Below are 25,414 nucleotides of genomic sequence, written 5' to 3' on the forward strand. Positions count from 1 at the left end.
TTTCCAAGAGATGGCAGGTTCAAGCAGTGCTTTCCAGATTAACCCAAGGCATTGCTTTTTGACCCTGGGTAAGGTTTTTCTTCATTATCAACATGCAAGAAAGATATAAACCTTTCAGTTATATATTCTACCTGCTGATATGCGCAAACATACAACAGCAAATCTTGAATTTAGGAAAATCAACAGGTTTTTTTTGTTTGTTTGTTTTTTGTTATCATCTCTTGAGACTTGGTAGCCCCTGGTCTCCTTTTCACCACCTCCTCTATGGCCAGTCCTGTGTGATCCTAGCAATCACCCCTAGTCATGTTTCTGGCAACGGTTACATTGCAAAAACTTCACGCAGTCCCTCGACTTAACAAGACACGTACAAAGTTCTTGTTTTTCTGAACACAGCAAAAAACATCCAGGCAAACAGCAAGAGCCTACCTGTGCTCAAATTCAAACCTTTTCCAGGAAGCCCTTTGCCCTACTGTTCACTTTTTTCTGTTGTTTTTAGTGTCATGTCCCTGAATTCACTTTGCCCTTTCATTTTTTATGGTGGGTTTTTTGTTGTTGTTGCTGTTGTTATTTTTTTGTCCCTTTTTTTCTCTTACATGCACATTTGTGATTCATATTTATGACTTAACCACCTTCTGTCTGTGCCATCTACCAGCACACTGTAGTACCAATCTGCATGGGATTTACTATTGCCTGACTTTGTATCAGATCCTGCTCCTTTGGCTCTGCTGCATGTTCTTCCCTGCTGGTGACTGCTGTCCCTCTCTGCCTGCTGGAGCCATGCCATCAACTGCTCTGTGTGAAACAATCCAAGCTTGAAAGTATTTTTTGGACATACTTTAAAGTATGGCCAGACATTGGGGTTAGCACTCTGGCATTGGCGGTGACTTGGAGGGCTAGGGAGGGAAATATGAAGGAGAATGCAAGAAAGAGCTTCCTATGGATGAGAGACAGCTGGATGGCATAGACCAGGCAGACCACAGAGTGAACAGAAACCTGCCCAAAGGACTTCTGTTATCTGGTTTTGTGCCTTTTACCAGCACTGCTACGACTAAGCCAGATTACCCATGAGCATAGTCACACAGTGGTCACTGCAAGCAAGTTGACCATTGGGTGGAACAGAACACTCAAGTACACACCTCGATTATCGTCCTCATGTTTGCTACTGAGAACAAACAGTAAGGGATAGTAATTATTGTGAGCACTGAAAATGAATAAGCATTGATACTGCCTATGATGGAAATATTTGTGAATGAACTTGTTTTCTGAAGGCTGAAAGTAATATTTTTATTCACTGTCTGATGTGTATTTACATAATGCATACATGCATAATGATACAGCAAAGCATATAAAAGAAACAGGAATATTGTGACAGTGCAGTTTGATAAGGAAGCAGTAACACTGACTTCAAGTCCAGCAGCCCTTGATAACCAGCGCTGTAATTTAAAACGTAAATGCCTTTCTGAGCTCATCTATTCTAAGCTGGATAGAGCCCAGCATGTTTCAGTTTTTAAATAACTCATTCCCATGACCTTTGCAACTCACTAACTTACACAACAGGGCAAAAAAGAGCCCCATACACATGACTCAGGCTGCCTTAGGGTTGCTGAAATTTAAGAAGGCAGCCTACATAGCATAATCACAAGCAAAAAGAAAATAAAAGACTGATTATATAACATCCAGTCAAATTAAACAAATCTCTGCAGTCATACAAAGCTGTGGGCTGCAGAGATGCACCCAAAGCTCAAAGAAGTTTGAATGAAACAGCCTGCTGTGGCTGTTCTTTTGCCTCAGTGCTTTGCATTGGAACTACTAGAAGAAATAATTCTTCCTCCCAAAATACACCGTAGCAGTCGCCTTACTGAATGTCTTTCTGGATGTCTCCTGGATCTTTCAGGAGCATCCTCACAGTCACAGTCCACACGAGGAAATCTGTGATTTTGCACCACCTCCCTGAACCCTGCCACCAGGGCATCATTGATCTGTGCAGCTGAATACTCAGGTTATTTGGAGTTCCAAACTAAATCCAGCACTGGGCTGGAATCTAGTGGCACAGAGGTGCCAGTCTATGGCAAAACAACAGCTGGGATTCCTAAGTGACCTTCTAAAAAACTCCTGAGGACAAGAACAGCACTCTGAAAGCAAGCCTGGTGGAAACAGTCACAGTCCAGCTTTATTTTACAATTAAAACCTTGCTCAGGAGCATAGCTTTGTTCTGCTGAGATCAACAGGATCTCTCAGAGGTGACCATCTCCAGTTCCTCAACACCATAAAAAAGTTCAGAGCTCTTTTCCTAGACAAGGTTTTGCTCCTTCCACCAGTTCCTATCTTACTGTGGAATAGCCCAGTGGCAAACACTTAGAGAATCATAGAATCATGAAGGTTGGAAAAGACTAAGATCACCAAGTCCAACCATCGTCTCATCACACAATAACCAGTTAGTACTGAGTTTTCTTCTGCAGAGTTACTTCATTAACCACTGAGAAGACTCAGAGTGTAACGTCTGAGTATTCTAAATCCCATATTCTTCTATCCGATGTCATTCACCTGGACTTGAGCAAGGCCTTTGACATGGTCCCCCACCACATCCTTATCTCCAAACTGGAGGGATGTGGATTTGATGGGTGGACCACTCGATGGATAAGAAACTGGTTGAAAGGCCGCAGACAGAGGGTGGTCATCAATGGCTCCATGTCCAGGTGGAGGCCGGTAACGAGCGGCGTCCCCCAGGGGTCTGTCTTGGGACCGGTGCTCTTTAACATCTTTATCAATGACATCGATGACGGAATCGAGTGCACCCTCAGCAAGTTTGCTGACGACACCAAGCTGAGTGGTGCGGTCGACATGGTTGAAGAAAGGGATGCCATTCAGAGGGACCTCGAGAGGCTAGAAAGGTGGGCCCAGGTGAACCTGATGAGGTTCAACACGGCAAAGTGCAGAGTTTTGCACTTGGGCCGGAGGAATCCCAGGCATCCCTACAGACTGGAAGGAGCGGTCCTTGAGAGCAGCCCTGTGGAGAAGGACCTGGGGGTCTTGATAGATGAAAAACTTAACATGAGCCAGCAGTGTGCCCTTGTGGCTCAGAAGGCAAATGGTATCCTGGGCTCCATCAAAAGAGGGGTGGCCAGCAGGGACAGGGAGGTGATTGTTCCCCTCTACTCTGCTCTTGTGAGGCCCCATCTGGAGTACTGCGTCCAAGTCTGGAGCTCCCAGTACAAGAAAGACAGGGAGCTGTTGGAGAGGGTCCAGAGGAGGGCCACAAAGATGATCAGGGGACTGGAGCACCTATCCTATGAACACAGGCTGAGGGAGCTGGGCTTGTTCAGCCTGGAGAAAAGAAAGCTGCGGGGTGACCTCATTGCAGCCTTTCAGTACCTAAAGGGAGCCTACAAACAGGAGGGGAATCAACGCTTTGAAAGGGTGAATGACAGCAGGACAAGGGGAAATGGTTTTAAGTTGAGGGAAGGGAGATTTAGGTTGGATGTCAGGGGGAAATTCTTTACAGAGTGAGTGGTGAGGTACTGGAACAGGCTGCCCAGAGAGGTTGTGGATGCCCCATCCCTGGAGGTGTTCAAGGCCAGATTGGATGGGGCCCTGGGCAGCCTGGTCTAGCATTAGGTGGGATGGTTGGTGGCCCTGCATGTGGCAGGGGGGTTGGAGATTCATGATCCTTGAGGTCCCTTCCAACCCTGGCAATTCTGTGATTCTGTGATCACCACCACACCCACTAAGATGTCCCTCAGTGCTACATCTATACATTTCTTGAATGTCTCCAGGGACAGTGACTCCAACACTTCCTTGGACAGCCTGTGCCAATGCCTTACCACTCTTTCTGAGAAGAAATTTTTCCTGATATCCAACCTGAACCTCCCATGGTGAAACTTAAAGTCATTATCCCCTATCCTGTCACTAGTCACCTGAGAGAAGAGATCGACTGTCACTTCACCACAACCTCCTTTCAGGCAATTGTAAAGAACAATAATAAGGTCTCCCTGAACCTCCTCTTGTTCAGACTGAACAATCCCAGTTCCCTCAGCCACTCCCCAAAAGACTCATGTTCCAGGTCCCTCCCCAGCTTCATTGCCTTTTTTTTGACACACTCCAGTGTCTCAATGTCTTTCTTGTAGTGAGGGGCCCAAACCTGCATGCAGTACTCGAGGTGCAGCCTCACCAACACTGAGTACAGAGAGATGATCACCTCTCCAGTGCTGCTGACTACACTGTTCTTGATACAAGCCAGGATGCCATTGGCCTTCCTGGCCACCTGGGCACACTGCTGACTCACGTTAGCTGGCTGTCAGTTAACACCCCCAGATCCTTTTCCTCCACACAGCTTTCCAGCCACTCTGCCCCAAGCCTGCAGTACTGCATGGGATTGTTGTGTCCAAAGTGCAGGACCCAGTACTTGATCTTGTTGAAGCTCATACAATTGGCCTCAGCCCATTTATCCAGCCTATCTTCCTGGCCTTCCTAGGCAGGTCAACACAACTTGGTGTCCTCTGCAAACCTACTGAGAGTGCAGTCAATACCTTCACTCAGAACTCAATCCCCTCGTCCAGTTCCCTTTAACTGGAAAACACTGGTATAATTTTTACCTTCTGTTCAGACTTACTGTTTTTCCAGGAGACTATTCTGACTGTCTGAACACGGGTCAGTTGAGGTGAGGGTAATCCTTACTCCAGCAATGAAAACTGGTCTCTGACACACAGGAATCTGCCACTCCTTGATTCAGGACCATGACGAGGGCTCTGTGACCTTCTGCTGGCAGCACTTCACCTGAAAGACCTGAAAGAGTAATTTCCTGGATCTAGCCTTACAATTTCAGATCTTTTTAAATGTTTTTATTACTTAGACTATATTGTCAGATATTTGCCTGTGGCTTGACCTAAGCTAATCCTTTCCACAGCCAACAGCAAAGTATTTTCTTTGTTTTGTGCAGCACACTGTCCAGGGACAAGCAGAGAAGCCAAGGTGAAGGTAAGAGGATAAAACAAACACATCTTTGGTTGTTGTTTAAAAACACAAATACAAACTAAACATACAGTATAAAACAATCAGTAAATATTTACGTAGGTGGGTTTACCTGAGACAGTGATTCTATTTATCAAGAAAAACAGCAATCTAACTCATCTTTCCTCTAATGAAAAAAAGAACAAATGCTTATATTTTTGCACCACATACAAATTTTAAATCCCAAAGGATACAGCTGGATGTTATTTTCCCACTGTTTAGGCAAGGGTAAACTGCAGGAAAGTAAAGTGTGAAAGTGCTCTCTTTTGTCTGGCAGTCTTTCTAACTTTCCCTGTTAGACGAGGAAATGTGAAATGTAACCCAGGGCCCTAAGACATCTAAGAGAGCAGTTCAGAGTCTGCACCTGGTTCTAAATCTGAACTTCTGATTTAATTTCCAACTCTACTTCCCACTCCAAAGTACACTTAAGCACCAAGAAGATTGCAGTCATTGAAACAGATTGCTTTTCTCATTGCTGGGGAAGTTACTGCTCTTTAACGTTCATATTTGCCTAGTGAGATCTAAACTCAAATCAGACAGCTGTTTCTACCCGTCACTGGCTTTCTCTCTCTTGACTGAAGTGATCTTAAGCATCTTCAATTTCAGTCTCTGAAAAAAAAATCTTTAATTTCAAAAATACTGGGTATGATAGAATGAAACTGGGATACCGTTGTTCTAGCAGTATCAGCTAAAAAATATTTCATCTGTTGCTAGATGTAAGCTATTTTCCTTCTGGCAAAATTCAGGCAGATTCCCCTCCCTTCCCAGATTTCATCTCCACTACTTCCCCCGGAGAATCTTCTGCACAGCAACCACCATAACTGTAAATGCTCATGCTTTTTTAAGTGACTATAGCAAATCTGTAAAAATGCACACAACAACAGATGGAAAAGGGATCTGCCCCTTCAGAGCCAAGATGATTATCTTGGAGCCATCAAATATCTTCCACGTAGAACAGATAGTGATGACAACTTAAGTATCATTCTTGAAGCTTGCCAAAAAGACTTTTCCATTAAATTCAGTATAGTATATTCTTTATCAAGTTGCCAGAATGCTGGATTCCTCAAATTGGATAACAAATCCTGAAAGACCTACTCAGATGAAGTATGTAAGCTAGTGCACAACACCTACCAAATGCATGAAATGCATTTAATTACATGCTAATTATATTTGGGGAGTATGACAGGACAGTGAGAAGAAGCCCTGAAAGGGCAACGGTCAGCAGATTCAATCTGAGCAAGGAAAGCTTTGTTTAAGGAGAAAAAAAAAATCCTTCACACCAAAAGTGGGAAAGCATGAGAACTGGGGCTCAGGAAGGCTGCAGTCTGTCCTCAGAGATGTGCTAAACTGGACCGGCCACAATCCCAAACAGACTCACTGAGCTCTGAAGTTGGCTTTGAGTATGGAGTGGGGCTGTGCGACCTCCTGAGGTCCCATCTGCCCTAGATTGTTCTCTGACTCTAGGATGCTGGATCCCAGCTGTTTTCAAAAAATAAAAAGCTGCCAGACCCACAGCCTCATTTTGGAAAGGAACTAAAAGTGAAGATACAAAGCCTCCAAGGAGACAAAATTAATCAAACTATCCTTGGGTCCCACAGTGACAGCAAAATACCTCCTAGAAGCAACTCCCTCTGCAGTTCTCCATTAGCTTCCTCTTGCTTGTATCAAAAAAGACAGCAGGGAAAGAGGAGCTGTCTCTATGACACTTCTGCAGAAGGTGGCTCAGTGCTGCTGCTTTACTCTAAGGTTGACACTCTTAAGAGATGTTTTTAAAACATCACCTTTTGAAGGCTTACTTTAGAACTTCAGAAACTTCAGAAAGCTAAATCCAGCTGTGCTGGAGTATGAATGCATGAGGGTGACTGCACCATACACAGCAAACACTCCCTAAGAGGGCAGCAGAATACATGAATGTGCAACCTAAGCCTTTCTTTGAAGCAAGACTGCATGAAGATCACAAGCCATCACTGCTTGCAGGTATTCTGTCTGCTTTGAGTGCTGATAACAAATTTATTTTTTGCCACATAATGCAGCTGGTTTTTGTTAAAAATAAATTACTGGATCAGACTTACATTACTGTCATTGTTTCTGCAGTGCTTTCAGAGAAAGTGACAAGGTAAGTTCAGCCTTGTCCTATTCCTCCCATTTATTCAGTGCATGCCATAATTTTCTCACTTGTTTTCCCCCTTATTAGGCTTTTTTTCTGGCATTCAAAACTTGTATGACTCTTCTTTCATGCTCCCGGTTGGTAAGGCAGCATGCCAGGTGGGAGTGTTTGATCTATGCATACAACTTTGAGTCAGCTGTCATAGGTGGCTGCTCTTTGCACCAGGCTCAGGAGCAAAACAGCATTTTGGAAACACCGAGGGCAGAATGTAAAAATGTTAACAAGTCTAGGGACATAAAATCAATGGAGGAATTACTCTGTGTTCCTGGACCTGCTTTCAATAAAACTGAGCTGATAAAATATTTATTCATTAGGCACAAAAACTTACTTAAACTAGGAGGTTATTATAAACATTATATTTAAAACAAAAATGCGTTCTGATGATCTGTAATGCAGATTTCACTGGAAAGCTTGTGAAGAAAGCTTGAGAGTAACTGCTGCAGCACTGTAGCTGCAGTGGTAATACATAGCTCTATTGATCCTGCAGTGCTGAATTACCTGCTGCTGGCCACAGACAAAGCAAATAAGAAATGATGTGTGTTGTTAAACTCACATGGTAAACCATTCAGCGTGAGATTTCACAGTTTTGGGAGTAGCTACAAGCAATTGCTTTTCTATCAATACTTGATGTAAATGTGAAACAGTGAACAATCTACTTTTATACTCACATTTTCTTTAAAATCAGCAAAATGGACAGTTGCTCCAAGTGCATGAAAAGGCTTTAGCAGCACCAATGTGAAGAAAAAAAAAAAAACACATAACTTTCCAGTCAGCCTGCAACATGTAGCTCCTGGCGCGCCAGCTCACTCGTATCAGTTTAGGGCCAAAATGTCAGCCAAGTTTTACTATTTCATCCTTCATTTGTGGGATTGACTTGAGGCTTCTAAAGCCAAATTCTCTCCTCACACAGTATTTTAAAATTCAAGTTTTCTCTTTTTTTTTTCTTTTTTTTTAAGATCTGTGCTATGAGCAGGATATAAGACAGGGAGCCACAGACCCTGGTTCTTTTGGCCTTAAATCAGGAAAAAAAGTAAAAGGAAAAAAAAAAGGATTAATAAGATAAACAGGGTGGCTACAACACTAAGCTTGCAATTTCACAGCACGTTATGGGAATTGAATTAATAGTCACAAGATGTTCTGAAGACCAAGACTGCTGCATGCTAATTAATTTGAGAATTTTTTTTTCTCCATAGACAGCTATAGGCAGTGACTTCTCCAGATACCAAACAGGAATCCACCCTCCAAAACCCATATTGGGAATAGGAGGCGATCAGTTGTGACTTCATCCCAATCCATTTCTGCATGCCTACTCATACAACTATCACCTAAATAGACCCAGGCACGGGTCTGTCTTCCTACAGCCTTCTACCTTCTGACGGAGAAAGAAGATGCCTTAATTGTACCTACTTTTACACAGTCTTTAGGAACATTTCTAATCTCAGCTGCATCATAGTCACTCTTACTGCAAGTAGAAAATTATGTAAATGGTGGCTGTTACAGTACTCCGCCAATCTATTTCTATCCATGTGCTACTGTTAAAAAAGAACGTAAATTACTCATCTTCCATTGCATACAATGAAATATTTTACATACAGTGATGCCTGTCATATGTGGTTAACTTGCTTTTCATTCCAAAACATGGTACAAAGAGAAAATGACGTGCATTTCTAGAGAAATAAATATCAAAAAAGTCACTCAGAACATCAATAAATGATAATTTGAATATTCTGTGCTTTCAACTGCTGCCGTGGGAGAGGTGTATACTGAAGGATGGCACAGTATCTTCCCAGCTGGTTTCCACACACGGGGTCACCAGGCAGTGGTGACCTTTCTTGTACCCCAGATAAACCTTTTGAGTCTTCTGGGTAAATAAGCACAGACATTTTCCTTTGTTTTCTCTGCATATTTCACCACACATCTGTGAACAACCTAACGCTGCTGGGTAAAAACATAAATATGGTAAAAAAAAATCTAGGTTTTGTTTTAGCTATGAATGGAATGCTGGTTGCAATACCCCACAGGTGAATGCCTGCTGCCAGCACCACAGCAAAGCGGGCATCCTGGCCACACCATGATTAAAAAGCCAGGAGAGCACACGCATATATAAGCAGAGAAGACAAAAGGAAATCTAAACCTTGCTGAATTTATGTACTTTTTGCATTCCGAAATCACGGAATAGCTTGGGTTGGAAAAGACTTTAAAGACAGTCTAGCTCCAACCCCCTGCTGTGAAAAACGCGTACAACGAAGGCTTGCTCAAAGCATCGTGAAGCTTATGCAAAAGTGAATGCTGACTCAGAGCTGTGGAACGCGGACAGGTTTGGATGTAGCACTCAGGGGCCCGCAGCTCCCTTCTGGGCAGGGCCGTGTGCCCCAGCAGCCACCGCAGCCCTGGTGTTCCCCAACACAGAGCAGAGGACCCGCCTGCGGCCCCCTGCCCTCGTCTGGATTTGGGCTGGTGAGGACAAAACGCTGGGGAGACGGAAAGCCCTTTCCCCGGGGTGAGGGCACGGCGCTTGTGCCGGAGCCGTGCCCACGCCGTGCCCACGCCGCGCCCTGCGGCCTCCCGCCTCTCGCAGCGGGGCGTGGCCTCGCCTCTCGCACCGCGCGGGTGAGAGAGGGAGGGGGCGGCGCTGCGCCACCGTCGCGTTCGCGCCTTCCCGCCCCTGCGCGGTGCGCGGTCGCAACGCCCCGTTCTTCTTCCTCCCCGCTCTGCGCTCCCTCAGCCGCCGCCGAACCTCCGCGTCACGTGACCTCCTTGCCCTCCGCGGCAGCCAATGGGACGCGCGCCGCGGGCGGCAGGGCCTTTATAAGGCGGCGCGCGGCACGGCGTCCGCGACATTGAAGTGGTTGCGGCGTGGGGTGCGATCGTCCGGCAGGTCGGTTCCTGCAGTCACTTCCCGGGGTGCCCGGGCTGAGGATCTCGGGAAGGGGCCAGGTCTGTGTCTGCGCGGGAGAAAGGAGGGGCTCCTCGGGGCGCTGCGGCAGGGGAGAGGGGGCTGGAGGGACGGCCGTGTCGCGCCCGCGCGGCGCCTCAGGGGGTAGCGGTCTCCGCCGCGGCGACGCCCAGCGCTGGCGGGGCGGGGCGGGCAGGGAGCGGCGTCTCGCCCCCGCCGGAAGGAGAGCGGGGCCCGGCGGGCGGGGTGAGGGATCCGTGTGTCCGCAGTCCGGCTGCGTATGTGCGTGCCTCCTTTCTGCGCCCCTCCGCAGCGCCGGAGCTGGCTGTCTGTCCGTCCGTTCGTCCTCTCTAACGAACTCTCTGCCTTGCTTCTCCTCCCCGTTCCCCGGGCTTCTGCTTTGTGGATGTTGGCGGCTTCTTGTTGTGACAGGAGAATGTGTGTGTGCCCCGGGCCCAGGCGCATCGGTACGTATCTCGCAGCGGGGCTCGCGGGGGGCGGAGGGGCCGGGCGGGGCGGAGGGCCGAGCCCCGGCACGAGGGAGGGCTCAGCGCTCCTGGCCCGCGTTCCTTCTACCCCGTGTCGCCGGCGTTGTCGGGTGCCCGAGAGCCGCCGGCGTCGTTGCACAGCTCAGGAGGGTGCTGGAGGATCCTGACGGCAGCATCAAGTGTCCTTAGCGCTGTATAGGCATAATGCTTCTCCTTAAAACAAGGAATCGTGTGTTTGTTTGGTCAGGGTAGCGCTGCCGAGTCTGTAAATTGGTTACCTAACTCTTTATTTACAATGCTCGTGTATTTGTATCCTCTCCTGGTATTAGAGAGGCTTTTAAGGCTGATGTGATACTAATCACCTGACAGATGTTGATTAGATAGTAAAGATTTTTATCTAACATCCTTTTTGTGTTCTTCCATCTCTTGATCAGCTGTAATTAGGGGATTTGAAGTACTGAAAGAGTACTGCAGTGGTTAGATTGGAGGCATCCATGTTGCAGGAATAAATGAGAGAGACTTGGAATGATTTCAGTTGATGCTGGCAGACTTGGAATTTCTCTTCGACTTGATCAGCAGGACTTAGATCTGCTATGCAAAACAAGTTGATGGCTTAAAGTGACAGGGAGTTGCTGTGAGGGAATAAGAGAGAGAAAATCAGAGGCTACATCCTTATGCATCTCCAGTAATATTTATAGAATCATAGAATCACAAGGTTAGAAACGACCTGCAAGATCATCCAGTCCAACCGTCTTCTCATTACCATTGCTACCACAAACTAAACCATATCTTACAGCTCCTCATCCAGACACCTCTTGAACACTGCCAGGGATGGCGACTCTACCACCTCCCTGGGCAGGCCATTCCAGTGCCTGACCACTCTCTGAGAGAAGTTTTTCCTCATGTCTAATCTAAACCTCCTCTGGTACAACTTGCGGCCATTTCCTCAGGTCCTGTTTGTTGCCTGGGAGAAGAGGCCAAATCCCTCCTCATCACAACTCCCCTTCAGGTAGTTGTAGAGTGCAATGAGGTCTCCCCTGAGCCTCTTCTTCTCCAGATTAAACAATCCCAGTTCCGTCAGCCACTCCTCATAAGATTTGTAGAAGATTTGTAAAGAATCATAGAATCCTTAAAGTTGGAGGGGGCTTCTGAAGGCCATCTAGTCCAACTCCCCTGCAGTGAATCCACAGCTAGATCAGGTTGCCTAATTGCTAAATTAATAACTAAAAATCAACAAAGTGAATTCTGTTTGTGAAGAGCCACTCTTAACAACATTAAGTACATTTGCAGTTTTGCCTCATTGTGGATCAGCAGCGTGTCAGAACAGTTGTGGAACCATCCATTGGTCAGCCCTGAACAAGAATACATAGTGGACAGGGGAGCTTAGTTCAGCAGGAGTCAAGCAGCAGACCAGTGTGAAACTTAAGGTACTACTGTAGACTTGACACACCAGTAGGTTGCTAAGGTTCTCATTCTGTAAGCAAAGTTGTGTGTATTTCTTCATATGGTATTTAAAAGCAAAGACTGTTACTAAAATAGCTGTTTTATAATTAGAAGGCAGTAATAAACTTTAAAAATCTGTATTTGCAGTTCATGTCTGTCATGCTGTATGCATGTGAAACCTGAGCTAGAGAAATATACTTTCTGAGAAGCAAATGATTAGCATAAATTTAGTACGCATTTGGAAGTTCAAGGCAGAGTATAGGGAGAGTTGGCAGTACTGCAGCCAAAGCTCTCCCTGGTAGCTGAACAACAGAAAACTGGCAAGTCAAGTGTCTTAGTGTCAATAGGAGACATGGGACAGGTCAGTGGAAAAACTTGTGTTATTACAGATCAAGACTGATAAACACTGGCTTGTAAGGGGTGAAGATATTGTGATAGAAAGCCTCCAGAATAGTAGACAGTGTTATTTTAACTGATTTTCAGCACTTTACATACTTTGTATTAGAGAAGTGGGATTTTCTTAGGATTGTCTTAGAGCATCGCTTGCTTCCTTACAACACAAAGAATGGAGTGTATTCCTCTCTTTCTGGATACTTCTTGACTGATGATCTGAATTCTGTGACAGAATCTGAAAAGTGTGGAGGAGCAGTGATAGAGTTAGTGCTTGAGAATAAGAATTTAGCTTGTGGATGCCCCATCCCTGGAGGCATTCAAGGCTAGGCTGATGTGGCTCTGGGCAGCCTGGTCTGGTGGTTGGTGACCCTGCACATAGCAGGGGATTTGAAACTAGATGATCTCTGACATCCTTTCCAACCTTTCCAGCCATACTGTGATTCTGTGAAGAATAATGCTTAGGACTGCAGGGAGCCTTGTATATTATGATTTGTCATGATCCCTTCTAGGAAGAAGTTGAAGCTTCATCATAAAAGATGGAAGAAAGTAAATGGCCATTAGCTGTACACTTCCCACAGAAGAGCATAATTCCCTTTTTTTTTCCTGTGGAATTGCTTTTCTTAAGTATGATGTTGTAATAGTCTTCCTGAGAATATGAGAAACATAATGGATAAGATTTAGGAGGCTTGCACAAACGTTGTAATTGGATATGTAAATGGAGATGAGGAGTGTAATGTTAGAGTACTCTTTTGTCAGAGTGAAAACTTTAAATGGCAATTTTATGTTTAGCAAAAAGTACTAATATTTTTCTTGAGTACTTGGATTCTGATCTAGCTTTGATTTGTTGTATGTGGCTGTCTTCCTTTGATAAAGGAAAACACTGCTTGTGTAGTCCTTTAGCTTTAATTTATAATCTTTCGAACTTATTGGGCTAGATGAGCTGTTGATAATGGAGATGTTCTCTACCACTTTTATCTGATAAGCCAGAAAATTGTTCCCTAGACTCCTGTGGCTATTTGTGAACATATACACATCATGTATATCCACAAGTGTGATAAAATTGTGTGTGTGAAAAGGGGGAGAAGAAGCATCCTGCTAGAAACAACCTGCTGCTGTCTTCTGTTTGTCTAAGATCAACTGTTTATGACTTACTGCTTGCATTTTATCACCTAAAATGTATTTTTAAAACCACTTGTCTATTATCTCAGTTGTGGAATCTGTTAGACACATTCTCTTCAGCCATACAGAAAGACTATTTTCTTCCTGTCACATCTGGTTCTGTCAGCTGGAATCTCAGGATCAGTAGGAAATCTCCATAAAATACTTGCAGAGTGTAGCACAACTATAGCATGTTGTATGCTAGCTGTTGCCTTAACTTCTGTGTGAAACTTTTCTGTCTGGATTTTTTTTCACTGTCCTCCTACTAGTTGAGTAGTTGTAAGAGCCACCATATCTATGCTGAACTTCAAAGTATGGTGTAGCTTGCTTTGTTCTGGCCCAAAACACTGTGTATAAACAAGTGCTTCTTTCTCTTCTGTTCTAAGACTGTGTACTTCATGTTATGAGTAACTTTGTTCAGTGACTGTAAATGCTCTAGCAGAGACTTCTGGGAGAAATCTGTTAGCTGTCTCTCTAAATGCAGTTGTTCTCTTGCCTTTCAGCAATTCCAATCCGAAGCTCCAGGCTGCCACTGTTATCTGATGCCATGCCAGCACCAACTCATCTGTTCCCGTTGATTCGTAACTGTGAGATTAGCAGAATATGCAGTACTATGTGCTACTGCCACCATAAACATCTGTGTTGTTTATCGTCTCATTTTGCTCATGGTCACTTCAGATATGCACCTCAGAAGAAATTTGCAGCACTCTATAGGCCAAAGGAGAACTTCTATCAGTTTATTCACGCGAGGGATTATGCTTCTACACCACAGAGGTTTTACCTCACTCCTCCGCAGGTCAACAGCATTCTGAAGGCAAATGAATACAGTTTTAAAGTCCCAGAATTTGATGGTAAAAATGTAAGTTCTGTCCTTGGCTTTGACAGCAACCAGTTGCCTGCTAATGCTCCAATAGAAGACCGGAGGAGTGCTGCCACTTGCTTACAGACAAGAGGGATGCTTCTGGGAGTGTTTGATGGCCATGCAGGTTGTGCTTGTGCTCAAGCTGTCAGTGAAAGACTGTTTTACTACATTGCTGTCTCCTTGTTACCTCATGAGACTTTACTTGAAATAGAAAATGCTGTGGAAAGTGGTAGAGCTCTCTTACCTATTTTACAGTGGCACAAGCACCCCAATGATTATTTCAGCAAAGAAGCTTCCAAGCTTTATTTCAACAGTTTAAGAACTTACTGGCAGGAGCTCATTGATCTCAATAGTGGAGAGACTACTGATGTGAAAGAGGCTTTAATTAATGCTTTTAAGAGGCTTGATAACGATATTTCTCTGGAAGCTCAAGTAGGAGACCCAAATTCTTTTCTCAACTACTTAGTACTAAGAGTAGCATTTTCTGGTGCAACGGCCTGTGTAGCCCATGTAGATGGTGTTGACTTGCACGTGGCAAACACAGGAGACAGTAGGGCAATGCTTGGAGTTCAGGAGGAGGATGGATCTTGGTCTGCAGTTAATCTCTCCTATGACCACAATGCGCAAAACGAACGTGAAGTGGAACGTGTGAAAACAGAGCATCCAAAGTCTGAAGAAAAAAGCCTTGTGAAACAAGATCGTCTCTTAGGCCTTCTGATGCCTTTCAGAGCTTTTGGTGATGTGAAGTTTAAGTGGAGTATTGAACTACAGAAGAGAGTAGTTGAATCAGGCCCAGATCAGCTAAATGACAATGAATATACAAAGTTTATTCCTCCAAATTATCACACTCCCCCGTACCTCACAGCTGAACCAGAAGTCATACATCACAAATTAAGGCCACAGGATAAGTTTTTGGTTTTAGCTACGGATGGGCTGTGGGAAACTATGCACAGGCAAGATGTGGCTAGAATTGTTGGGGAGTATCTCACCGGTGTTCACCATCAACAGCCGATAGCTGTTGGTGGTTATAAGGTAACTCTGGGACAGATGCACGGTCTCTTAACAGAAAGAAGAGCAAAAATCTCTTCAGTATTTGAAGATCAGAATGCAGCAACTCACCTGATACGCCACGCAGTGGGCAATAATGAGTTTGGCACTGTGGATCACGAGCGGCTGTCCAAGATGCTCAGTCTTCCAGAAGAGCTGGCTCGAATGTATAGAGATGACATTACAATTATCGTGGTGCAGTTCAACTCGCATGTTATAGGTGCATATCAAAATGGGGAACTGTGAATTTTAATGTAGTGAACTACTTACCAAAGCTGTAACGATGGCCAGTATGAGCAGCAGATGGGAAAAAGACAAATTCAATAAGCAAACAAATTTCTTGCTTGCTAGATTTAACATATCTATTGTTTCTGCCTTCCCCCAGAGCTCTGAATACAAGAGAAGTGCTATTGACCTAATATAAACTTGAAGAGGATGTCTGGGAAAAGAGGTTTCTGTAGTAACTTTGCACTATTGATTTCATGAATGCTGCTAGAACAATGCCTTGAATTTGGCAGATCTGGATGAGGGAGGGAAGGAGGATAAAGGAGTAAATATCAAGCATCTGGTTGTTCAAGAAAGAGCCTGTTAACATCTGAAAATATTCACTCTCTTAAAAAATGAGTAACAAGGAATATTGTTGCAAGAATTCTCCCTGTAAGAATTCAAAATAAGCGTGGTTACCTGTGAGTATATTCTGTCAGCCTTTTCCTCTGAATAGGAGGATAACTTAACCATGTAGGTCTTCAGTGTAACAAAGTTGTCTTGCTCTCATATAGACAATGTCATTCACTTAAGAATATTTGTCTAAGTGTTGACTTTCAATGCAGGTCTAAGCCATAATCAATACTTGAGATTCTGTTATTGCTTAATTGTATCTTATACACAGTAACTTCTAAATGTCTGTGCATCAGTTCCTTCTTGGCTTGTAGGTTCCTGCACAACTTGTGGGGCAATAATACATTACAACCTGCAGTAAGATATCAAGTAAAGTTGTGGAGGACCTCAGTGTGAAGAAAGTTTCAGACTCTTAAAATGAAGAGTCAGTGTTGCTGGTCAAGACCATTGGGTTTCCTAAAGGTCATGTCCTTTATGGACTCCATCCCTGTCTGGTGTTTCTTATCTGGGAGGATAAATTTTCACCTGAGAAGATCAGGAAATCATTGCTAACCTCATTATGGCTTTGTAATTTGCACTCATTTTCTCTTTGGCTATTTCAAATAGTGACATATTGGATGTTTTGCACTTGAACACATATTTCTATGTATGTCAGGTTGAAAACTACAGATTACAAAATGAAGTATGGTTTGTAAGTAGAATTTCAGTTGGGGAAACTAACTGGCATGCATGTATATGTTTAATGGCTTTTTCTAGCAACTTTATTAGCAGCTTTTTATCTCTGGACAGCTGGTGTATGCATGTTCTTACAGTCCAGAACGTATTATCACAGCAATCTCTTGAATGAGTCTCTCTGGCTTGTGGATGAATTTAAACTTACAAGGTAGTCCTGGGCTGTAACTTGTGTGCCTAAAGTTGTTGGGCTCATAACTGTAAAAAGTGGGGACTGACAACTAATCTAATGATCATCTTTGCATCTGTTTTTGGTATGTTGCTTTGTGTAGCTTACTCTTCAGCTGCCCTTACTTCAAAAACCCAAGTGCTATCTGAAATACCAGTCCCTGATGACTGATAGAACACTTGTAACTTGATTCCTGTGTTCTGGATAAACTCTTAAACAATGATAGGTCAGCATATTTGATTTCATGGAGGTGTTTCAGTTAAAATAACTTCCTAGCCTTCAACACAGCAATTAAAAAAAAAAAAAAACCCTAGCTTACTTTGAGTAATGTGGCATTTTCCACTAAATAAAAATATTGCCAGTTAAAGCTACTATTACATACAGGATATTTAATACCAACAGTGATCCTGTGCTGTAGTAAACATTGGGTCCTCAAACTCAAAAGTGCTGTGTGTACCTAGTGGCCTGCAGCTTTAATATCTGCTTATTTACCCAACCTTAAAAAATCAACTTTGCAATAAGGTTATTGATATCTTAAGTTCACACTGAAGATGTGAACAACCCTTCTTTATTTGAAGGGGAATGGGGAACTCTAAAATGCTTAGACAAGTACTGGCTTTTGACATTGCTTCTTTGTTGTGTTCTGGTGACTATCATTAGCTAGGTCAATAGACTTTATGTTCTTCTATCATTCAAATACAGTATGTATCTAAGCTGTTACAGTATTTAACTTTCCTACTTTTTTTTTTTTTACTGTTAAAGCTCTATTACATGTATTGATGTATTTAACCTATGTTTCTTGATATGGATCTGGGACAGGTCTTGGCTGGAAGGACTGAATATGGGTTCCATGTATAAAACTTTTATTGAGGAAAAGCTGCTTTTTGTAGTAAAGATGCATATGTATGGGGTCAGACAATAGTATTTATGTATTGCTTGGAAACTTGCTCAGTATGTATGCAGTGAATAGAAATAGCATAACTGCCTGCTGAACAGGTGATCTGAACAAACATTTTAATAGATTCCAATAAAATGATCAATTATGCAGAAATGTGTGTGTATTTGGTTGATACAGAAAGCAATAGCTGTTTTGCTTAAAGTTTGTGAATGACTTGGTTCTCAGAAATGCTTTCCATCATCTAGTCATTGTTATGAATAGACCAGATGGCCTAACGAAGCAATGTGCAAATGGCAACAGGCTGAGAACTGGGCTTCAAAGCTTTGAAATGTCACTGTGAGGCTTGAACCCTGTATCAGGCATGCTGGTTCTGCTGCCCCCTGGCAGTGAAGCCTGTATGTTTTCTTGTCAGTATCTCCTGTGTGTTCATGTATCAGTTTGCCTTGCCTTGTCATCTGCGTGGGGAGAGGGCATTAAAAACTGCAGGTGAAGCAGTCTACAACAGTGTACTGCCTAATTTGTGGACTGTATTCTGTACAGAACAGCATTTCATAAGCAAATGATTTCATATACACGGGTTCAAATGTCCTAAAAATGAGTTGATGACAAACTAAATAGGAACATCTTTTATACCATTGGCAGAGGATTTGTTTTGTTGCACTGCAGAAAGTACTGTTACTTCATATGGAAGGGGGATGCTGTGAATGCCTTTCTGAAGTACACATTTCACTTTGCAAGTGTATGGCTTAACCAACAAGGATGGATGAATTTTGACAACACAAGCTTTCAAGTTCACCTTTTAGCTATCTTTAAATTCTTAATAGATGATTATTAGATGATTATCAACAACTGTTTAACAGTAATAATCTTAAGTAAGAGATGAGTGGAAAATCTTTCTGGGGTCTGTTTTCAATTTAAGGATTTAACTCTGCTACCATTTTTTTTAAGAGTAGTGGTATGTGTATTATTATAAAATATTGTCAAAAACAAATGCAGCATGTTGCAGCAGTTACTTTTAGAGCTTTCACGTTCTTTATCTGCATTCTATATGCAGAACTTGATGAGCACTGAACTCTGATTTTCCCTTTCTGCTTGTTTCCTTATCAGAGGGTGGAGTTCTGCACTCAGAACTCTTAAAACATGGCACATGCAGTGAGGAGCATAGCTTTCTCATGAAATGCTGTTTATAGCTGAACTCCAGACTTGGGTTTCTGTACTTTGAACAGCCTTGGAGCAAAGGATATTGGGTGACTGCTTTCAGTACGTATGCTTAAAATGGTTAGGCTACTCTTTCCTCTCTGGGAAGGTACAGCTGTAATGAAATTACCTGGCATAGATGGAGATCCAGGTTTTCAGTCCTACCCTGCACCTGATGGAGATGGTCTGTCTGCTTTCATGACTTCTAATAAATGCATGCCTCCTGATTTGCACCAGTGATCTTTATGAGTGTGAGTGCTGAATGCTTTCATCAGTGCTGCTGCACAGCAGCTCAAGAACAGGACTGACACAAGGAATTTGGGTGTGCCAAGGGAATAATTATTCTAGCAGATCCTGTGGGTGGTGTGAGAAGCAACTCTTCCAGCCTGCCAGTTGGCACACTGCAGGCTGATACAGCATCTTGCTGTGTGGGTCAATGAAGTTAGGTTCAACTTACCAAAATGAGCCTAAATGATTTTCTCTACCAATCTGCAACCTCCTGAGAGACACTGCAAGTGCATTAGTACTGGTTTTGTAGATGCTTTTTTTTCCTGTTATGTTCAGAGTCTCAAGTATGGAACTTAAGATACTTCATTGTTATGTTTTGGTTCCTGTGCTAAAACAAAGGTGCTTTAAATGAGGTAGGCTTCAGAATGAATGTGTTTGTGCTTCCAAGTGCTGGGTTAATTGATTCATCCTTTCCTCCCCTCTGTTTTAATTTGAAAGCTCTCCTTTTCCAAGTGCTTTTCAGGATCCTGTTTCCCATTGCTTTGCTTCTTATTCAACAATGAATGGGGGGTGTGTTTGTATTTTTCCTAGCACCAAGTATTTAATGTCTACCTCTAGATATTTGTGCAGTAAAAAGCCTTACTAATGTGTTTGGATTGAATTATTCATCCAGAACACTTAATTGTTCTGTGAACAAGTAGGTGTCTCTTTGTCAGAAGTGGTATCAACTATAATTATGCAAACTTGTTACGAGAATATTTTGAGAACTTGATTTTTCCAAATCTTGTTTAGGGAGTTCTTTTAGGTTAATCCCTGCTAATTAGTGAGCATTTGGAAATTAACTACATAAATGTTCTGTCAAATACCTGTCCAGTGAAGGAAGCCTGCAGACTTACTTTTTTCTCTTCTCCTAATGAGCTAGGCATTGAATATTGATGTCTGATTTCACTTGCTGTCTTATGAAAAGCCAAGTTTGATGCTTGTTCCTGAGTTGCTCTTACCATTTTAAAGTATATTCTTGTGGGAAGGGAAGAAAATATAGGTTTCTTTGATTTGGCTTGCCATTGATGTGAATACTGAACATCAGTTGTGCATAGTGTTTCAGTGATAGAAAAATCAGAAGAACTGAACTCCAAGTCCTCTTGGCAGAGTAAAGAAGTGATCAATTCCCTACCACATTAATCTGATGGTAAATCCAGGTCATATTTGTGGTACAGTAGATGAGACCATCCTCATACTTTATTGTGCTGGTTATGTCTTCTGTTTTATTTCTGCTCATATGTATATTTTAATAATAGATTGGGTAGTGGGGAGGGTTAACCTTCTAACCTTCATAATTGGATCACAAATGAGCATGAGTTTGCGGTAGCATTGTGTGGTGAAAACAAAAGCAATCTGAGATAGATAAGTGGTTCTCTGTTCTCATCTGTGCTGCAGGGCCTTGGCATTAAAACCTTGTCTCATGCACTGATCTCAGTGAGCAAGTCTTCTGGGGGAAAAAATGCATTCACTGTAAATGACTCATCTAATCACTTGTGAAACCATCCAGGATTACATCAAATGCAGCATGAGGAAGTACAAACTTAAGTTCTGTCTAGCATAATTGACCACTGCTGAACTCATGTAGCATCATGAGCAAATAGTTTGGTTTTAATATCCTTTGTCTGTACTTAAGGGTAGCATTTGTTAGCCCCTCACACTGTAATTGCAAAATTAATCCAGTTAGGTCTGTCTGTTTGCAGTGTCACATGCCTTACAGCTAGCTTTCAGAACAGGGAAAACAATGGAAAACAAGGAAATCAGTGATGTTAACAGGAAGGCACCCTGTGAGCTGGCATAGCCCTGCCTGTTCAAAAGCTTGAAGTTCATGAATTGAGGCAGCTCCCTGTGAGTTTTGACTTTTCCTATAGGTTTACAACAGTTCTCTCAGTCATCTTATTCACATGCAGGCAGTTCCATTCAGGTGTTCTGGAGGCAAAGCCTAGCCTTCCTTTCCAGAATCTTCAAGGATACAGTCACTCTACAGTTCTTGCATCTGCCCATCCTGTACAGCAACTAAAGTATCTAGATTTTTTAATTAAGCTTTGCACATAATGCACCTGCAAATACTTTTTGTCCATTGGTCCACTAGGTAACTGGAAGTGCCTGTCCTGCCTACCATCTTCTTTATATTCCTATGCTGACCTACATAAGTAGCAAACAGAATAAGGTTATTGTGAGCTGAAAGTTTTTCCTTTTCTCTCCCATGTTGCTGTTACACTGAGAATTCCCTTTAAGAACTCCCTTTACTTTCTTTGTTAGAGCCCTGCTACTTAACAGGTTAAGCGAGCAGCAGAAGGTTTCCTTGCATGTACCTAGTGACTATGCTGCAGTAGTGTTGTGTTGCTTCTAGCCTGAATTAGTAGGAATCTGTAAAGTAAACTTTGCAACCTAACCGATCAAAGTCATTGTTCTTCTGCTGAAAATCTCACTTGTAAGAATTAACACCTACATAGAAAAGATGATCCAGGTCTTACGCATAGTTCACTTTTCCCTATTTGAAGAAGAAATAAAAAATCCAGAATGGTGAAGAAGATGCCTTGTATCGAAACAGCCTGGTTGGTGAATGGATAAAGTATGCGTAATAATTGGGGAATAAAAACCATAAGCTGTGGTTAATAGTATAGAAGTGAGTCTTCTAGTAGGGAGCCTTGCAGAAATGTAGCAGTGGAAATAGTATTGCCAGTGAATCTGATCAGAAAGGCATTAAGAAAGTATTAAGTCTTCCTGACAAAGTAACTGACAGTATTTATTTTTCATTGTTTGGACCACACTTCTGTAACTTCAAGTGAATTCATCTGATTCTTCTCCAAGCAGGTGAAAAGAAGCCAGAGATGCTCATTTCTTGCATTTGAGGAATACTGCTAATTACTGCTCCTGGTGCTTTGTCGAGAGTAGGTAAGAAACTTGTAAAAATACAGCGGATGATGAAGTACAAGGAAGGAACACAATAGAAGAGTAGGCCTCCAAAATAGTTAATGCCTCCCTCTTGCCAAGTTGATAGCTGGCAAGCATTCAAGATAACATTACTTGCATTTTTAAAGATACCTTAGCAAATGATATTTTATGAAGAATTGCTTGAGCTGCAACAACAGTTTTAACGCTTAGAATATGTCACTGAGTTTGTTCAAAGACAGTTCGAACTTTGATGTCTTCTGATTTTGTTAGCCTGCATTAAAATAGAAATATTGGAGTGCTACGTGCCCTATTTCCTGGTGCAGGTTCTTGTGGGAGCCTTTGAAGCATGTCACAGCTGTGAGATTAAAAGCTCAGTCCTGAAGTCAGTCCTGAAACTTCCTTTGATATGAGATCAAGCCTTCCAGCGTACTGACAGGAGGGTTCTTGAAAGCTCTGCCTGACTCAGTGCCTAAAAACATTACACAAGATCTGTTTGTCTAATGAGCGACAGAGAAAACACAACATAATTGCTAAGGCAATGAATGAAATAGCAGTAAATATTTAGATGGCTTCAGAAAAACAGGAGAATATGTGGTTTTTCAATAGTACAAGAATTACAGAGAAAGTGAATCCTAAAAGGAAGATCAGAATAAATTAGGTAAATCTAAAGGGGGAAATAATGTAATAGCGTGTTTCTGAGGCTGAAATTGCACACATGAAACAAGAGCAAAGCACAGGTTTTGTTCTCTAATGAGGCTTACTTTTCCACTATTCTCCAAAGATGAAGACAAAGGCAAGTCAACAGGACAAATTCATGAGTGTGGGAAATCTTAAAAACCAAGGCCTGTGCAAATTAGAATATATTACTTTTCTGAAGTTTTTATATTGCTATGGTCCTTTAGTGCAGAAGGAAGAAGGAGAAAGCAGCGAGGAAGGAAGAAAAATGTATCAGAGGGGAAGAATGAAGAGGGGAAGGAAATGAGAATCGGAGAGACTGACTTGCGTGGGCAGATAGTGATACAGGGGGGAATGGTTTTAAACAAAAAGATGAGAGATTCAGACTAGTTATTAAGAGAACATTTTTTACCCAGAGGGTGGTGAGGCACTGGTAAAGGCTGCTCAGTGAATCTGTAGGTGCCCCATCCCTGGAAGCATTCAAGGGTGGGTTGGATGGGGCTTTGGGCAGCCTGAGCTGGTGGGGAGCAACATTACCCACAGCAGTGGGGTTGGAGCTAAGTGGTTGTTAAGGTCCCTTCCAACCCAAGCCGTTCTATGATCCTAAGTGGAAAAGCACATCCAGGAAGTAGATGACACAAAAGTTCATTCAGCATCTTTAATGCCTTGTCAAGGATAATGCATAGTCAGTAATCCATCATATTTTCCTTTCTGCCGTAGCCTGGTGAGGATTATTCTTCTTTGCTCTCTCTTGTTTAAATTCTTTCCATTTTATTTTCTTTTTGCATCGGTCTCCTAGGTCTTGTTGTTCAACTGCAATATATTTCAGTTCTTTGAGCGTTAGGACTGTGCTTATAGACCACAAAAAAATATAGTTTAATTTGAAATGAGGTTATGAGGTATGCTGGTATTTTTACTGTTGTTAAAATGCAGAACTGGAAGTCTTTCTCTCATTCTCATATCAGTTGCCACCCAAATGAATGCTGGTTGTTGTGGTATTCCCTTATTCAGTCAGTTTTCTAGTTCTGCGTACCTTGGGTGAATGCTTGTTCTGAAGACAAAATAATGAAAGCTAATTTTGTGTGCCTTAAATTGCTGTAATTTGATAGAAGTGCCAGATTATGCTTGTACAATGGTGTCATAGAATGGCTTAGGTTAGAAGGAACCTTCTATGTAAGACTATTCTCCATGAGTTCTCCCAGTCTGTACTCATATCTGGGATAGTCCTGACTCAAGTGCAACATTTGCCCTTGGCCATGTTGAACCTCATTAAGTTCACATGGGCCCACTTATCCAGCCTGTCCAAGTCCCTCTGGATGGTATCTCTTCCTCCTTTTGTACCAGCTCTTAGTGTCCCCATGCATTCTTTAAACAAAGTGTGCTCAGGGCACTGACAATCCCTGCCAGTTCCACAGAGAACATCAAACAACCGTGTCATCTGCTACCAAGATGGCAGTAAATATTCGGATGACAGAATTGTTTGGAAAACTGGGAGCATCACGTATTCCTGGCAGCTACAATGTCATAGAGGAAGACCTAAGATTTACTTCATAAACTGGTTTTCTGAGTTGTTTTATTCCCAGGCGCTTTGACTGAAATAAATTAAGTTCCTAAAATACTTCACTGGTGAGAATTTGGTAGAGCAATAAATATTAAAGTGAGAATTTGGGCAAAATCTGCAAGTACCTCAAATGTACATTTGGACTCTGCAGTAGTGAATTGTTGAATTATTAGACTGACATTTCTTACTATGCTTTAAGAAAAAAAAAGAATGACATTTAATAATACTGGATAGCAGGGACAGTATAATAAGACCTGATAGCAAAGTAGAACAGGAATGCAAAACCCAAAGACAATAAATTTGACTTCAGTTTTAGGCATAGTAACTTAGTGGGCAATGCTGTGTGTAATATGACAACAAAGACATTATTGTTCTGGATGAATGTTTGTAAAATATAAAGAGAACTATCCAGTTGAGATAGAAAAAAGAAAGAACAAAACCCATTTCTACTCTAAATTCGATGTTTTCTTGTAGAAGAGGATTAAGAAGAGAAAATCAGAATGAGTACAGAGAAAATATTTTATCAAATTGAGATTAATTTTGATTTACTTCTGATTTTAAAGCAGTAGACCTACCCAAGGCATTGATGTTTCCAGATATTTTTGTAGGAGGACACTAAGAAGCAACCAAAGCTACAAGGACTTCAAGAGGCAACTTGGATTCAAAACAGATATTAGTTGTCGTATGCTTAATTCCATTTGCAAGCATTCACAAATACCAATTTTCCAAATCACTGTGTGAAGAAACAGTTAAGAAGAACAGTACTTTCAAATTCTTTAGTTGCTAGTTTTTTCTTAAAATTTTGGTTGAACTGAAACAGTATTTTGTCACTAAAGATTTTGAATCAGTACATCTCTGAACTCCTAAATGCTTTATAGCAGCTCTGTAGTATTCATTCCTTCATGGTATGTAATTAGTCATTTTGGGCTCTTCACTAC

General features: G+C 42.3%; 1 protein-coding gene across 5 annotated transcripts; it reads left to right on the forward strand.

Annotated features, from left to right (window-relative positions):
• Positions 1–9,934: 9,934 nt before the first annotated feature.
• On the forward strand, positions 9,935–18,031 carry PDP1 (pyruvate dehydrogenase phosphatase catalytic subunit 1). 5 transcript variants are annotated; one of them, XM_031590995.2, is made up of 3 exons: positions 9,935–10,111; positions 10,503–10,537; positions 14,056–18,031. In XM_031590995.2, exons 2-3 carry the CDS (start codon positions 10,507–10,509, stop codon positions 15,705–15,707), a joined length of 1,683 nt encoding a protein of 560 aa, XP_031446855.1. In that variant the 5' UTR covers positions 9,935–10,111; positions 10,503–10,506; the 3' UTR covers positions 15,708–18,031. The 5 variants fall into 5 exon arrangements, with proteins under 5 accessions (XP_031446855.1, XP_031446858.1, XP_031446856.1 ...); XM_031590996.2 differs by having other exon boundaries at positions 9,944–10,052; XM_031590998.2 differs by lacking the exon at positions 10,503–10,537 and having other exon boundaries at positions 9,940–10,052.
• The last annotated feature ends 7,383 nt before the right edge of the window (positions 18,032–25,414 follow it).

This window comes from Phasianus colchicus, chromosome 3 (genome assembly GCF_987193195.1).
Source record: "Phasianus colchicus chromosome 3, bPhaCol1.hap1.1, whole genome shotgun sequence".
Taxonomy (NCBI): Eukaryota; Metazoa; Chordata; class Aves; order Galliformes; family Phasianidae; genus Phasianus; species Phasianus colchicus.